The sequence below is a fragment of the Sinohyriopsis cumingii genome, chromosome 19, assembly GCF_028554795.1.
Source record: "Sinohyriopsis cumingii isolate HCF-2022 chromosome 19, ASM2855479v2, whole genome shotgun sequence".
In the NCBI taxonomy this organism is placed as follows: Eukaryota; Metazoa; Mollusca; class Bivalvia; order Unionida; family Unionidae; genus Sinohyriopsis; species Sinohyriopsis cumingii.
This window is the reverse complement of record NC_142979.1, coordinates 10,232,299-10,248,146: the sequence shown is the minus strand read 5'-3', so window position 1 is coordinate 10,248,146 and position 15,848 is coordinate 10,232,299. Positions and strand designations below refer to the sequence as shown.

The 15,848-nt window shown below is 35.2% G+C and overlaps 1 protein-coding gene across 1 annotated transcript in view; it reads left to right on the top strand.

Annotated features, from left to right (window-relative positions):
* Positions 1–15,848, top strand: part of LOC149775122 (uncharacterized) — a 96,358-nt gene that overhangs the window by 37,035 nt on the left and 43,475 nt on the right. The window contains exon 8 of the mRNA XM_089944353.1: positions 5,599–5,639. Coding sequence (XP_089800479.1) covers positions 5,599–5,639 — 41 coding nt within the window. The remainder of the gene's footprint in view (positions 1–5,598; positions 5,640–15,848) is intronic.

Genomic DNA, 15,848 nt, shown 5'->3' with positions numbered 1-15,848 from the left:
GTGAGAACTGAATACCTTTCATCGTAGCGGCCAGACACGATTACATCAGAATCAAACTATTGCATAATATGTTTCATCTCAAGATATTGCCACTTGTAACATGTATCACATAAAATTGTTTCAAACATAAATTATTCATGAAAGTGAACATATGTGCTTATATTATGAACGCATGATATTTATGAGTATTATTTATCTTTTGCATACAAATATTCGTATTAAGTATTGTGGAAAAATAGGGATATCTGATAATGTGACATACAAACTGCCCCTAACTGTCTCGTATATGGCCAAAATTAATGTCGAACAGATGTCCCATTGTTGAACATCTATTTCAAGGCAACGTCATCTTTAGTACTGAAAGGAAACAAACGGATCACTGCGGGCAGTAGTACACGTTTATCAACTGTATAATACGTGCTTGGAAATAGTGCTTTTATTCATGCTTGCGGACTTTATGCGAGAAAAAGAATCATTAACATAGCTAAAATTATAAAACATTGTCGTTTAGGAGCAATGTTTAGATCCTTCTCGAATCTGTTTTATCAGGTTAGTCTTTAAGTTGCATTATTATGGAATTAATGTCGTTAAAATATTTACAAAACCTCTGTGGACGAACACATTATGCCATTTACCTCTTATCCTACTCAGTACATGTTAAATTGTATTATATTTTTAAAAATGGGTTAAGTTAATTGGTAATTCTCATACATTTCACTGCGATATTTATTTGTCCCTAATGGCCCTTTCTGAATTCACTCACCAAAAGCATACGTCTTAGCGTCTGGACAACCTACCTACCTACTTACCTACCAATCAACACACACACACACACACACACACACACACACACACACACACACACACACATGCATGCATGCATGCGTGCGTGCGTGCGTGCAATCGTGCGTGCGTGCGTGCGTCCATACATACATACATATCAATGGTTGAACAGTAAAAGGGATGATTCAATGGTGAAATGAAATATTAATAACTTAGATGAATTGCAAATTAACTTTTTGACAAGACATTTTATGTAATTGCTAGTAAAAGGAGATATATGCATATAGCCCTTATGTTTCTGGAGAAAATGTATAAATTTGTCCGTTAATTGGAGACCTGCTATATCAGCATTATTATCTAAACTTTAATTGCAAACTGCAACAATTCCAGAGCATTAAACGAACAGTACCTTGTTGTAGTACAATAGGTTCATAGAGAATATCAAACATGCTCTATTGTTGTCAATTTAAACATTAAAATCAATATGTTTAGAAATTTATAAAATATACAGCATATATTATTATGTGATGTATTGTTGTTCTGCCAAAGGGAAAGCGGCAACTAAGTACTTAACTAGAATTAGAAACTATTTGTCGTTAAAGTTCAGTTTTAGGGTAAAATTTCTGAATGTTATGCGTCAATAATAATCAGTGCTAGAACTAATGCAAATTCTTTTCCTTTGCGAAAGGACCTATGCATAAATTATTCTCTGTTCTCATCAGTGTTATGTTCATCCTCACTTGTAGCATGAATTTGCATTTCGTCTTTAACAGATTTACCTAACTGGGGCTACACAGTATTCACAATAAGTGTCTGGTAGCATGTATCGAGCATGAAATGAATGCATGCATGGACAGTTATATATGGTGCCTTCGCCCCAGGTTAACGTAGTTGATATAGTTTAGTACATCTCTGAGTCAATTGTGTGTGTGTGATTTGTATTTGAACGTAGCATTAAAAAGTTTTAAGTCATATCGTTACGATGTGACAGTTTATGTTGATATCAAGCACTGTGGCATCATGGCGCATACACGTAGCATAATGTTGCGCCCAGTCATATTATCCAGACGCCAGGTTGACCAGTCCTAACACTAACCTTTTAATTGATATGGATCCTGACATGAATTAATATGTTTTCACTTTCCGTTAAATCAAAATATGTAGTTCATTTTATGTATTCTCTTTAATAATAAGTATAAATAATTAGCGTGGTTCAACAAGGGGATAATCTTCCCTGCACGTCATGCCACACTTTACTCCTAAAAATATATACAATTTGGTATTATGTTTATTTTCATGTGTGCACGCACTGTGTCAGATTTCATCTCTAAATGTCCACATTTTGCAACTTTTGTTGTTATGTATATTGATTTGTAATGTATTGTCTTTTCCATTACAATATATTATGTATATTTAATTTGTCTTCTGTGATTGAATTTGTTTAAAACTGAGGAAAAGCGTTGGGCCTACATGACTCACTGATTTCTTTATAAACAACATATAACATAGGTAGTTATTGTAAATGACATGTTTTTAATTTTGTAGGTATTCATATTAACTGATCTTTAGTTCAAGGTTTAGTTTTTGTTTAAAAATTAAGAATCTTCTGGAAATAATATTCTAACAAATTTGATGGGAGAATGGCTCTCATCCGGTTCTGTTGTCGTGTCGTAACATTTTATATAAATATTGCTTACTTCAGAATTAGTCATTTCATATCTTAAGATCAGTCTTAACGGAATCAATGTAAGTTGTGTTTCAGTTAATATTGTAGGGAATTTCTTTGTTCAAATTATTTGTAGGAATTACAAAGCGTTCATTAATAATTTTTAGTCCAAATAACTAATTTGAGGAATTTTGTGAATTCCTCCGTGAGCATTGTGAATTATATCATTGTCATACCTCACTGTTATTAGTACATCCTGACATTATATGCTAATGGTAAAAAAGAATTATTAAAGACTTGAATTCATTGCGAAAATCATTATAATATTGTCTGAAAAATCTACATTTTTGGAGTTGTAAAATAACTTTAAGGAGGTTTGGTGATTTAATTTACATTACTGTAAGACCATTTTAAAATTTACTTCGTATTTTACGGAATAAAAATCAATTGCCGAATTTTATAAAACTTGTTGATTTCTCTTTTCTTCTGTTTCTTAATTGTATACCACATAATGGTAACAGTTTAATGTGGGCTATTATTTCACTCTTTTAAGGGCAGTACACAAAAACACATTATACAAATTGATTTATGTTATGCGAACTACAAGTAACAAAGTAAACCAAACAAGTCTGGTACTTCCTTGATGTTGGATGTGCCAAAAGTAACCAGCTTGAGTTGCACAATAATGCTTTTCTCAATGCTGCAGGAACAACTACCTCTTCGTGTCTCATCTTATAGAAAGAGAACTACATTGCCATTTCAAAAGGAATAGATTTTTACCTTTGAAGTGCTCAACTCTCGTTTATATCATAAGAGCGTTTAAGTAGAACGTAGAAATATGTATAATTGTGCCAAATTATTGAACGTTGCTTAGGTTTATCTTTCAAATGCAAATCCATTTTCGTGTCTTTTTTGTCTTCAGCAAATTGTATTTCTGTCATTTGATGCTCCTTGCGACAACAACTGAGGAAATTGCCTTCCGTCTGATGAATATATAATTTGTTCTAAAAATGATAGAGTTAAACAAAATGTGTGGCTGATGCATGTAACATTCAACATGCGTCGATCAGCATCACTAATAACACTTTGTACGACACTATTGTGAAATGTATATATTGTTATAAATCCTGTTTATAATTGCTGTTTGCTGGACACAGTTTGTTTCTTCAGAAAATCGGTAGTTTATTTTCATAACCTTCCTATCCTTTGCATCAATAATTAAGTTACATCTACGTTCATAATTAACTATTTTGTATTTTGTGACTCTTTCGTATTAATTCTGCAGTCACAATATCTCTTTCATTCTCATACAAATGGATAATGGAGAATGCTACACCTGCAGATACGAAAACGAAACAAACAAACAAGAACCAAACATATTTACTTTTAACAACTAATTAAAGTCTATAGAGAAAAGATAAATATCTCACTATATCCATTCGTATCAGAATGAAAGGCCTGGTGAAGAAAAAAAGAAGATATTAAAACCATTTTCTATTCCATTCATGGGCATTAGCACGCTTCATATTACAAGGATGCTGAATCCAAAAGAGATATTGTGACTGCAGAATTAATACGAAAGAGTTCTTTCTACACCGAAAATATGTGAATTTGTAACGTTTAACAAAATCGAATAATGTCACTCCTTTTTTCAGTAACTTTGCATCTGAATCCACAAAATAAATTTTGAATTCAAGTAGGGAATTAAGATATGCATGCATCTGTTTATGGCATTTTACCAAATTAATTCATTAGTATATGATATTGCAACTATTTAATTTCGTTCCCTGACAAATGCATCGAATCATAAATGTAGGTCATTTTGAGCTCAATATATTCCAAAATGTCAAAATTGTTCTACCACATGTCCGATTTGATAAAGTTCTATATCAATACCAGTTGTATTCAAAGTGCTTTTGAATATTGAATATGTTCACGTGCCTGTAGTCTCGAATATACTACTGCCATCGTAGCGATATGCTTGATGTAACAAAATTCTATATTCCAAACATTTAGCCTAAAAGAAACATATTTTCAAATTAATGTTCCATTCCACGACTTGCAATGAATTAGCACCTTGAGTTTCCAGTTAATAATTATTTGAATAAACAATTTCACACCAACAAAAAATGAACACAACAATAAGACTAATTCTGCTTCAGTAATTGTAGAATGACTAATTTCTTAGTGAGCCACATTATATAAACAGCTACAACAAAACGATATAACCAAGATGGGTTTTGAAAGTTCATGTTTAACAAAATCTAATTTGTCCACAAGATAAGATATGTTACTCAAATTATAAGTAAACCTATAGTAAACAAGAAGGTTAGCCATGAGTAATGCCGATATTACTGATCACCCAAATAAACACATTTATCTCTATTGATAAAGATTGAACTTTTTAACATATTCATAGATATGTATTAACTATGTATTATTATGGACAATGTAAACGGTAATGGACAGATACACAATGAACATGATTTTAACAAGGTCAAGTCCAAAGTACAATTATACATAACATATCTTTATGAAGACAAAACGGAACAAATGCGAATTAAATTTACATGACATGTATATATAACAAATACCAGTCCTATCAGGTACACTGGCTCCTGCAAGGGATCACGTGTGTCAGGAATTGATTTAGATGAAAGCAATAAACTGACAACGAACAGTGCAAAACTAGTATATACTGGCCTGGGCTCTTTCGAGTCTTAACGAGTCTTTTCCAAAGGCACACACACAACATAGACAAGTCAAACAAGTAAAACAGACAACCGTCGTGTTTGCAAAATAATTTTGCTAACCCAGCGTTAGATTCGTAGGTGCTCAGGCTAGTTAGATAATAGTTTTGCACTGTCAGTTTATTCATCATCATCATCATCAGTTTCATGACCTAGTGTGGTCGTTGAGGCACTGTGCTGCTGAACATCTGACCAGTTCCCTCCACTTTTCTCGATCATGTGTCAATGCCTGAGTCTCCGCAAAACTTTTCCTGGTCCATTTTGTGATATTGTCAGTCCACTTTTTTCTCTGTCTACCTCTCCTTCTGCCACCCTGGACGCTACCCTGCAGGACTGTTGTGGATAGACTGTTGGCTCTAGTGACATGGCCACACCATTTCAGTTTTCTCTTTTTGACAGTGGTGAGGAGGTCCTCATGTTGGCCTACTTCACACCTGATGGTGTTACGCACTTCTTCATTTGTGATGTGGTCCATGTAAGAGATGCCAAGGATGGTTCTGTAGCATCTCATTTCAAGTGACTGGATTCTTCGTTGTAATACTGCTGTCATGGCCCATGCCTCACATGAGTACAAAAAGAATAAGATGACTAGAGCTCGCAATAGTCTGATTTTAGTTTTCAGAGAGATATTCTTGTCTCTCCCGATGGGTCTTAGCTTTGACATAGCTGCCATTGTTTGTGCTGCTCTTGACAAAATTTCTGCTCAGTTTATTGCATACATTATATATATATATATATATATATATATATATATATATATATATATATATATATATATATATATATATAAAGATATATATCCCGTTTAGACACTAACACATTATCACACTGTACCTGATACCCCTCAAAATCAAATGTTTTAAGGAGTTTAGAATAGTTACTTCTTTAATATGATTATTTTTTTCCAGTAAGCCAAAATCCCTCCTCTCTGAACATTGAAAAGACATTTTGGTCACAATATTTTAACTTTACACTTAAAAAGCATAGAAAGCAATACTTACACAAGAATCTGAATTAAGTTTAGCTGCTAAATTCCTGTCACTGCAGAACCATATTATTCACATATAGCAAATATTGTAGCAGGCACATCGCTACGAAAATGATCAATTGGCACACGAGCTTTAATATTTGGCAAGCACGCTGATACAGATTACACCAAACACAGATACGAAATCTTTGCACCATAAAAAAGTATTGAAGTCGAACGTTGAATAGCCATACGATTGTAGAAACCCAATGTAGGAAATAATATGTGTATGCTTGTTTAATTGTGATTGATAAAGCTACTCATTTGTATTGATAATCTTTACACAATTTGATTTTGTTTCGGTGATTAAATACCCGATCTTTATTAGCAAAGCATTGCTTTTGATGCCGAAAGAGACCGTAAAAACAGTAATTTAAATGTCAGGTTCACTGAAATGTTTTTAAATTTGTTACGTGTATATACTCATAAATAAGTAACAGAAAAGAGTGATTGACAACAAACTATGAATACGCTAACAACTAAAATGTATTTGTCTTGTAGAAGTTAACAAAAATGTATTGTCCTAGAATACAAAGTCAAAATGAGGAAAAAAAATTACAGTAATGAGAATTAAATCCAGTAATAATCTAAGAATTACTGATACAAGCCCTAGTAATTCAAAGTCCTGAATAAAATTCAGTACAACTATCAAAGCGATTCAAAGCCTGCAGGCGATGACGTGTCTTTTATAGAGTATATAGTGCATATATGTCACACGTGTGTTGTTGAGTCACAGCAATATATTTACAGGTTGGAAGTCGGTATAAATTCCAGTAAACTTCTCTGTCCAGGAATGTTATCAGAACACTTCTGTCTTTCCAGAGAAAATAATCACTACAATTCAGTAATTTGAAGAAACCAAAATTCAGCGCAACTGGCCCCAAGAAAACAAAACTTGAAAGTGCTAGATGTTAGAACAAGAATTACCATGTCCTAGCAATTACATATTTCGTTACATGACCTCAGGTCACAATTAGCATTTTCTGAAGAAAACACGTTACCTAATGAATAATAACCTTCTAGCATGATCTTAATGTTTGTAAAATCAAACCATAACCTGTAAAATTCACTTAGGAAAGTCAAACCCCTGACTCGGATAAACGTATATACTTCTTCTGTTAATAAAGTTCATGATATTAAGCCCATACAAATAGAGAACAATATAGTTATGTATTATTTGTTGACAATGAATAAGTTAAAAAAGTCAATCCGGTCAATCAAAAATGAACCTACTTTCGGACAAGGTCAAGAAAGTTCCGTATACACTGTTACATTACAATAGCATGTAATGAAATTTAAAACAAAAGAAACAATTAAATTAAATATACATAACAAAATAGTAAAAACAGTTTCAATCATTCGTTTAAATAAGACCGGATATGAGTAATAGGAATGAACTATTCAGAGTGTAAACTTATTTTGATCAAAGAATATAAATGTGATAAAATGAACGCTGTCAAAACAAGGATTCAATTTGGCGTAGACGAATTATATATAGGTTGTATTCAAACAGCACGTGTTATCATTAACAATTCTAGTTTTTTTTTAAATAAAATTATAAAAGTATATATTTTCCTAAATGTTTCTTCAGACGAGGATTCAATTTCTTTATGTAACCAGACATGACTTTCGGTAGAAGCATGTGTTGTTCCACTGTTTTATTAAATATAAAAACAAACAAGCGAAATGAAAAAGCTTCCTTAATTTGCACACACAACCAAACACAAACGTAGAGATGTTCTCTTATGACTGCATATTGTATGATTTGTCATCTAAGCATTTGTGAAAGAAACATTTTTTTTCTATATTTTGAGGAACCCATTAAACGGAAAGCTTCCAAAGCCGAGAAATAAGTGTGGTACCAAGTGGTGTCGGATTGAATCTTTTTTTCTCTACTGAATGTCTTCCATCACCTGTTGATAAACATCTTTATTTTTATTGAACTTCGCAATCTAATTGCTCTGAAAAGGACCGTTGGATTTGTTAATCCAATCGAGTTAACATACAAAACATTGCACTGGTCTTCTTCTCATCTTCAAACGTTGTCGGACAGCCGGCCCGAATGTCTAGCTACGCCGATGCCTTTTTGGAACTCAAACTCGAAGCCAGCGGCTAGCACTTCCTGGTAACCAACTCCCGATGGCCTAGAAAAATGCAAAGAAGTGTACCGTTAAATCGTATGCAACGCTTTAGACCACTCAGAAAAGAACGAAGGAAGACGCTCGTTTGCCCTTGTTCATTCAAGACGGAGTATACGGCTGAGCTATCCTTTAGCTAATACGTGATTAACAACAACAAAAAGTACACGCAGCGCGTTTACGTCGTCGGCTACAATCTTATCCTGGTGAATTACCAAAAATGACCAGAGTTTGTACACACCAACCGACATGGAAATGTTATTATTGTTGCGTAATTGACGGCCCGCGCTTGCTGAACATTGCACGAAGCAAGGACTGACGAGAACCCCGGATAAAATATTTTGAGTTTTGTTAGAGACGGTCCAAAAAATGACAAAATACCGAGATGTGATACAGAGACCAACAAGGAGAATTTAACACCGAATGCAAATTCTAAGAATTGACGCTGAATCGTCAAACTAATCAACTGGTGAACTTTGGTACACCGAAAGAGGCTTTGCAGTCTGTAGAGGATTAACTCTTTAGCCTGACAACCTGTGAGCCGCACACAATGATACAGTTGCAAACGTACCAAATCAGCATTTGTCCTTTGGAAAATATATGTAAAATCGTCTACACAAAGCGATGTTGAGCTTGCTCAGTATATGAAACGGGAGACTTCCAAGACCGACACTTCATTTAATTGCAAAAATTAAATATACCCGTAAAATGATAGCGTTCATCTACTCACTTTACAGATCTCATCCATGCCTGGTCAAACTAATTAGGGTATGATCACCACCTTAACGACATGCACTCTTCAAACACGAATACTTGTTTTCAGCGGCTTAGTCTGGCTAATTTAACTCCAAGCATTCATGGAAAGCGGACTAAATTGCTGGTAAGACGTACACTCTAAACATTAGCCAGAAATGGATTTATATATTTCGGATAATGAGATAGAGTCAAGTGTTTTGGTTGCGTTGTGCAACTTCATTTGTGAGGCCACAGAGAAACGACTTGCCTGGAGCACTCTCAATGGTTTCCGCACTGCCTCTACCTTCCTTTAGTGGAACATAAGTTTCATCTTCTTGGATATTGTACAAGAAAACATTTGTGGTTTGACTCTGAAATTAAGGGAACGCATTTACAAAGTGTTGGTCAAGATGCAAATGAAACGCAAATAGCAAGTGCATCGGTTACAACACTGATGTCTCAACCATTGGTACCCGTATGCAATAAGAAGATTAATTTCTTTCGAAAGGGTTCAGATCGTTAGACATTGATAAGCTTGTCGAGATTAAGAAGGTTTTGGATGTTACTTCTTTCACTTACTAGGTCTCAATACTACATAAAATTCAAAAGGAAGACAGAGAATTACAAATAACATTTACAAGAACCAGCACTGCCTCAAGAAGAAACATATGTGTGCCTGAGTTAGTGACTAAAAGGCACTGTAGTAAAAGAGGCTCAGTACACATCTATAACCTCCGAAAAGACGAAAGAAGAAAGAGTTTTCAAAACACAAGTGAAACGCAAACGCAAATGTATTAATCCAGTTACTTTAGTTTCCAAAGTATACGAAGTATAATTCTTGTATCATGTTACTTCAGTCACAAATATATAGAATGGAGAATGGTACTGGCTACGACCCTAGGATGACGTGTCGAAAAGACATGTTCTGGGAGGACACTATTTATACCACCGTTACACACGTGGGTATAAAACTTTACCACCATGCCAAGACATTTATAGTTAGCATTGCAACAGATACTGTGGAAAGAATTCAGTGACATGTTCAGACCTTGGAGGGTTACCAAAGGCTTTTACAGGAACCGTTGGCTATGAATTCTGTACGCTATGCATTGTACATGTTAGTGACTTTGTTTTGGGGATTTCGTTTACCGGCATAATCCTTGTGACATATTTATGAACAGTTCCTGCAAAAGAATCCTGACCTTTTCAACTTTTTATTTATGAACAGTCACTACATATACATCATGGTTGCTCCTTTAAACGTGAACGTGACACTCATTCTGTCAAAAGCGTTGCGCTTTCATAGCGATACTTTCGCAACCTCTGGGTGAAGAAAAATGTCATGGAGCTTATAGATTTGCTATACTTATGAAGATGTGTGTGTAGCTTGTGACTTACTCCGTCGCTGAAAAGATGTACGTGACTGAAAAAGTGATGGCTTTGATCCTTTGAGGAACCAAGCGGCCCACTATGCCCATAACAAATGTCCAAAAATGTGGACTTAAATCTGCAAGTGAATATGTAACAATTTAAAACGATATTAGCCGCAGTTACAGTAGAACCCGACACAGAGGCAAAACAAGTTCAGGACAGCAGTACTTTCTACGTCATCGACTCGAATAAAATCCAATCTGGGAGAAGAAATAAGAGGCTGTCGATAGTGTAGATACGGTAAGAGCATTACAGCATTCCATATAAATTATATGATAACAATTAGTCGTCGGAAATATTGTCATTCTTGATCTGTGACCTCTTCACTTAACGTTTTACACGTACTTAACCATTTGGCTCTTCTGTGTTCTTGTATTCCATAACAGGTTTCAACTCATTGAGCACTGCTAGAACGTGCAATGAAACTTATAAAATATATTGTTTTGTCTATGCAAGATTCAAACTTTTGAACACACTTGCAATGGCTACATCATCTTCTTGTACCTCATTTTCCTTAGCGCACAATATCATTGACGTATTGGTATCTCTATCTTTACCATCTCTTTAACATATGGATTGCTGGACGAAGGAAAAACTGACTTTAATCGAACACTAAGCAATTTAATCGAATATCCACCCCAACACATTGTGTGGTGTTGCAAACAGTGTCAATCGGCCTAGGGCTTCCTTTAGAAAGTCATGGAAAATCGTTTGTTGTTTGAAAGGCAATCCTTGCAAAGTCTACTGGATCGTATAGGACATGAGTCAAATACATCGGACGTTCTTCGACGACATGTTAGATAATGTGAGGTTCGATGGTGTGGGGTACACAATGCTTTTATTGTCTTAATATATGTGGTATTGTATATCCTTCATTACTTTTGGTTACTTATTATTTCGATGGAAGGTATGATCGAAACATTGATAACGTGGAAATGATGGTCTTGTGAATATTATAGTTGTATTTTTATGTTAGCTAGGACACGTAGTGTGCATCCATGACAAAATGCCCTTGATAAGTGAAAGCTGAGTTTGAATCAAATACGTTGTATACCTTGTAAATATTATTTGGACAATAAGTTGAATTGTTGACTTGCATTGGAATACATTCTTTTTGTGAATACAAATTATTGAACATCTCTACATACCTCCTGGTCTAGACTGCAATTGCGTTATAGAAACGACATGGATGCCTTCCATCGCGTCAGAGTTTGATGCATATAAATTAGTGCGCTCGCAATAAAGGACACAAATATGCTAAAAATAATGGCAACGCCAAGGAATATAACATCATCTAAAGCATCACTAGCGGGTAGTTTCACACTTTCAACAACATCAACAACAGCAACATCGGTGGTAACATCGGCTGTATCAGACCAACTGAGGCAGTCAAAAATAAACATAACGAATACTACATCTGCTGCCAATGAGCTCACATCAGGAGCCAAAATAGGATCAAAATCAATAACATCATCAGCAACAACAACAACACCACCCAATGACGACTACCAAGACACAAAGACAAGTACAGTCACTCATATACATGCCTTTCCAGCACTTTCTTCCATTACCACCCTTGATACAGAACTTCCAGCTGCCTCTACCAACCAACTGGCTATTTGATAATACCAATAACAAAACGAAATAGCCAAAACCAAAGCAAGCTGTGCACCAACGAGCTAATGATATATTTGAACCAATGGAAACTTGGGGCTTAACCTATTTACTCAACGACCGAGAGGAAGCTATAGGATATCCTGAGGCCCAAAGAACAGTGTTAAATGTACAAAAAGAAACATAACTACTATGATGGAGGCCTGAGTAAAAAAATCTACGAATAATTTGAGGAAACCAAGAAACTGGTAAATGGCGTCAGTACTCTGGGACAGCAGTTTTATGACTGCACATTCCCATTCCAGGCACTGATGACCAACTATGTACTCCGATTTCAAGGAGTGAAAAACTAACCGATCCAACCGCACCATGATTACGATTGCTTGATGCTCGGCGACGTCATCGCACCATTCGATTACAAGAAAGACTCATCATTAAAGACTAACTTCAACGGAATTTAACCCTGCTACCTGAGGTGTTACCTCAACCGTTCAAGGGCAAATAACACGCACTCTCCAGCGTTAGTGACCGCTCTCCACCCATTCAATCAATAACAGTCGCTAAGCAGGACCAGATACCCGAAGTTCAACTGACGAATTGAAGGGAACTTCCACCATACCTACCCCAACAACATTACGGCAGATTGTTACAATTGCTTTTTGAGCCCGAGGAGACAGCCGAAGCCGAAACCAGTGCGAAAACATCTTCTGCCAGAGGAAATGAAGATCAACAATCAGAAGATGATAAGACTATGGAATGGGGTAGACGAAAAGGAAAAGATAGAATAAACCGAATTTAGGATGTTGGATTACGACCCGCTTTAGATTATATCAAGACAATGAAATTATTTAATCTTCTCGGTGAAATACTTAACGTGAAGATCGTTAAAAACCCGGAAACGTAGGCCGTAGCAGTTCGTGATCTGAATAATCTGTCTGAACTACCAAGAAGTTTTTCCTACGCATTTAATCTGGAATTTTAGCAAGAAAGTGTACATTACATGTACATTTTATATCATGAATCTAATTAAGAATCGGGCTTATATAAAACTGGCAATAGACTCTAGCACGATTAAATTACTGGGCATGAAATGACCTCAGGACGCCTGGCGTTTCAGCTTTTTCAACATTTCGGCCGGTGCTTGGATTTCCTTGCTGAGCCCCATATCTCCTTTTCCCTAGACCTGACTACCCAAGACGAATGTGTGGACCAACTCCCACCCATCTAAGAATAAAGTGCCCTGAAGAGCTTGTAAGCACGGAACTAGGGTTATTTAAGCAGGGATTTTCCCAATCACGCCCGGCGTCTTATAATGCAAGAGGATACAACATTACTTTAAGTGTATTCTGGTATGATCCCCACTCATCAAGTTCGCTTTTGAGATTTATGGATCCATTTATCAAGATGACGACACAAACGTAAGAATTACTAAGACGTAAACGCTATATATTTACAAATGCTTTCATTATTAAAAACAAATATTGTGATCCTAATAAATCCTTTAAAATACAGAAAACTGTAAACTCTGAAATTAGAGATTACAATTTTGACACAAACACTAATTTTGCGTTTATCTTGTCCATAAGCCATCTATTTAACTTACTGAAGCTACTACAATTTACATAATGTGGCAATGATTTGCGCACAAGTTTTCCCCATATACTATTTATTGTATATTTATAAACAAGTGAGTAGATATAAGGTGTGCCAAATTTACTCAGATGATGCACGTATACATTGGCTTTCAATGGCATCTGTACACATGTGATATATGGTGCCAATTAAAAGTAATGTTCATGATATAGAAACTACTCAGGCGGCCTAATGGTTAGAGCGTCCGCCTCGGTTGCGGAAGGTAGCGGGTTCGAACCCCGGCCGAGTCATACCAAAAACGTCTAAATAGATAATAACAGCTGCCTCACTAGGCACTCATCAGTAAAGGGTTAGTGTTAGGAATGGTCGGTTTGGTGTTAGGATAATGTGACTTGGTCAGACATCATTGTACATGTCTTCGGTGTGATACCCCAGTGCTAGAAATCACTATAAACTTCAACACTGCAGATATCATAGCGATATCTTAAAGCTTCGTTAAAAATCAAAATCACACACACACACACATAATGTAGAAACGACAAATTTCACATTGACCGGGTAAGGTGGATTTTTCCAATAAATGTAAACATAAGATACATATGAATTTCTAACACTGAAGAGAACGTAGAAACTTGACTAAACTATATTGTGCTAATTAAATCCTAAGTTCCTAAAAAATAAATACCAAGAATTGCAACAATGGATGATATGCATATATGTAACTATTAGCTTTTACCGGCACATATGAACAGAAACTAGCCTTATATTTCAGTGTGATGACACCTCAGCATAAACAATTTATGAACGGTTCAAAGTTGAAGTAAAGTTTCAAACGTAAAATTCCACAAAACAATCGAGAAATATCGGTCATGTAGGCCTAATGCCACTCAAACATCTAATTAAAAAAATGTTAAAATCCAAGTAAAACAAAAACAGGTAGCAAATTGCATCCTTCAAAACAAATCCAAAAACGTAGAGTGAAATTGGTTCCTAACATGCTTCCAAAATTAAGAATGATATTAAATGTATGCATTGGCGAGTAATGGAACCGCAGTACATCAAGGTGTCAATAATAAGTAACGCTTCAAACTTGTAAACACCAGGAATAATAACAAAGGCCAAAGGATATTGAACCTTTCTAAGCAACTGTAAACCGATTGATGTACTCCTTCATCAAGTACGCTTTGTCACAGAGTTCTGAGGCGATGAATGATAAGGTTTCCTTCCTCTTCTGATTTCGAGGTTACAATTTTGATTGATAGTTTTTCCCGTCAAGGTAATGTCACGGAAATGGTAGCCAGAGACAAGGAGTCTTCTTCTGCCGTGTCTTTAGAATATTTCTTCTTGATGTTCCAGTCGGAACTGTAATTCTACTAATTTCGTTTTGGCGTCCTGATTATCTTCTGGATTGTAATACACTCGTGTTTTTAAGTATATCACATTTTGTTTTGCATATTTTGGTGCAAATGCAGATAATTAGTTTCACACCTGCTACTGTGCTGGAAAACTCTACTTTTCGTCATGTCTTGGCATGTCTTGCAACAATATTACCTCAGGTTTCAGACTGATTCAGAGAATATTATTATATTTTCAAAAAAAATACTAAATTACTTCTCTATATTAATAAGTGTATCGTTCATTCTGATATCTGAGAGAAATAATCATCAGGTTAGCTATTTTATGGAACTGTATTATGTGACATGTTCGGGATATGCAATGTGTGGCCGAATACATCGATATAGGTTAAAAACAAAAGGTTTATCATACAATTGTAATATATTTTATTATACCTACGTAAATTTGAAGATTTTTAAAAAAATGTAATTACGAAATCAATCAATCAAAAGGTAAGCAGGCAAAAACATGATCAATAACAATAAAATTTTCTTCAATTCCAGCTTTTTAGTTTAATGATATTATCAACTTCTTACAACACCATAGTATTGTGTTGTTTCTCTACTAACGTTCAGGTTTGTGCAACAGACTTAAATATGATACAGAGTTTGTTTTATTAATGCCATTATAAATAAGAGACAATAGGTTGCATTGTGCTTTACAAGTATGTGTAAATTGAACTCGGAATGACTTCTATTTTTTAATTTTTACATCAA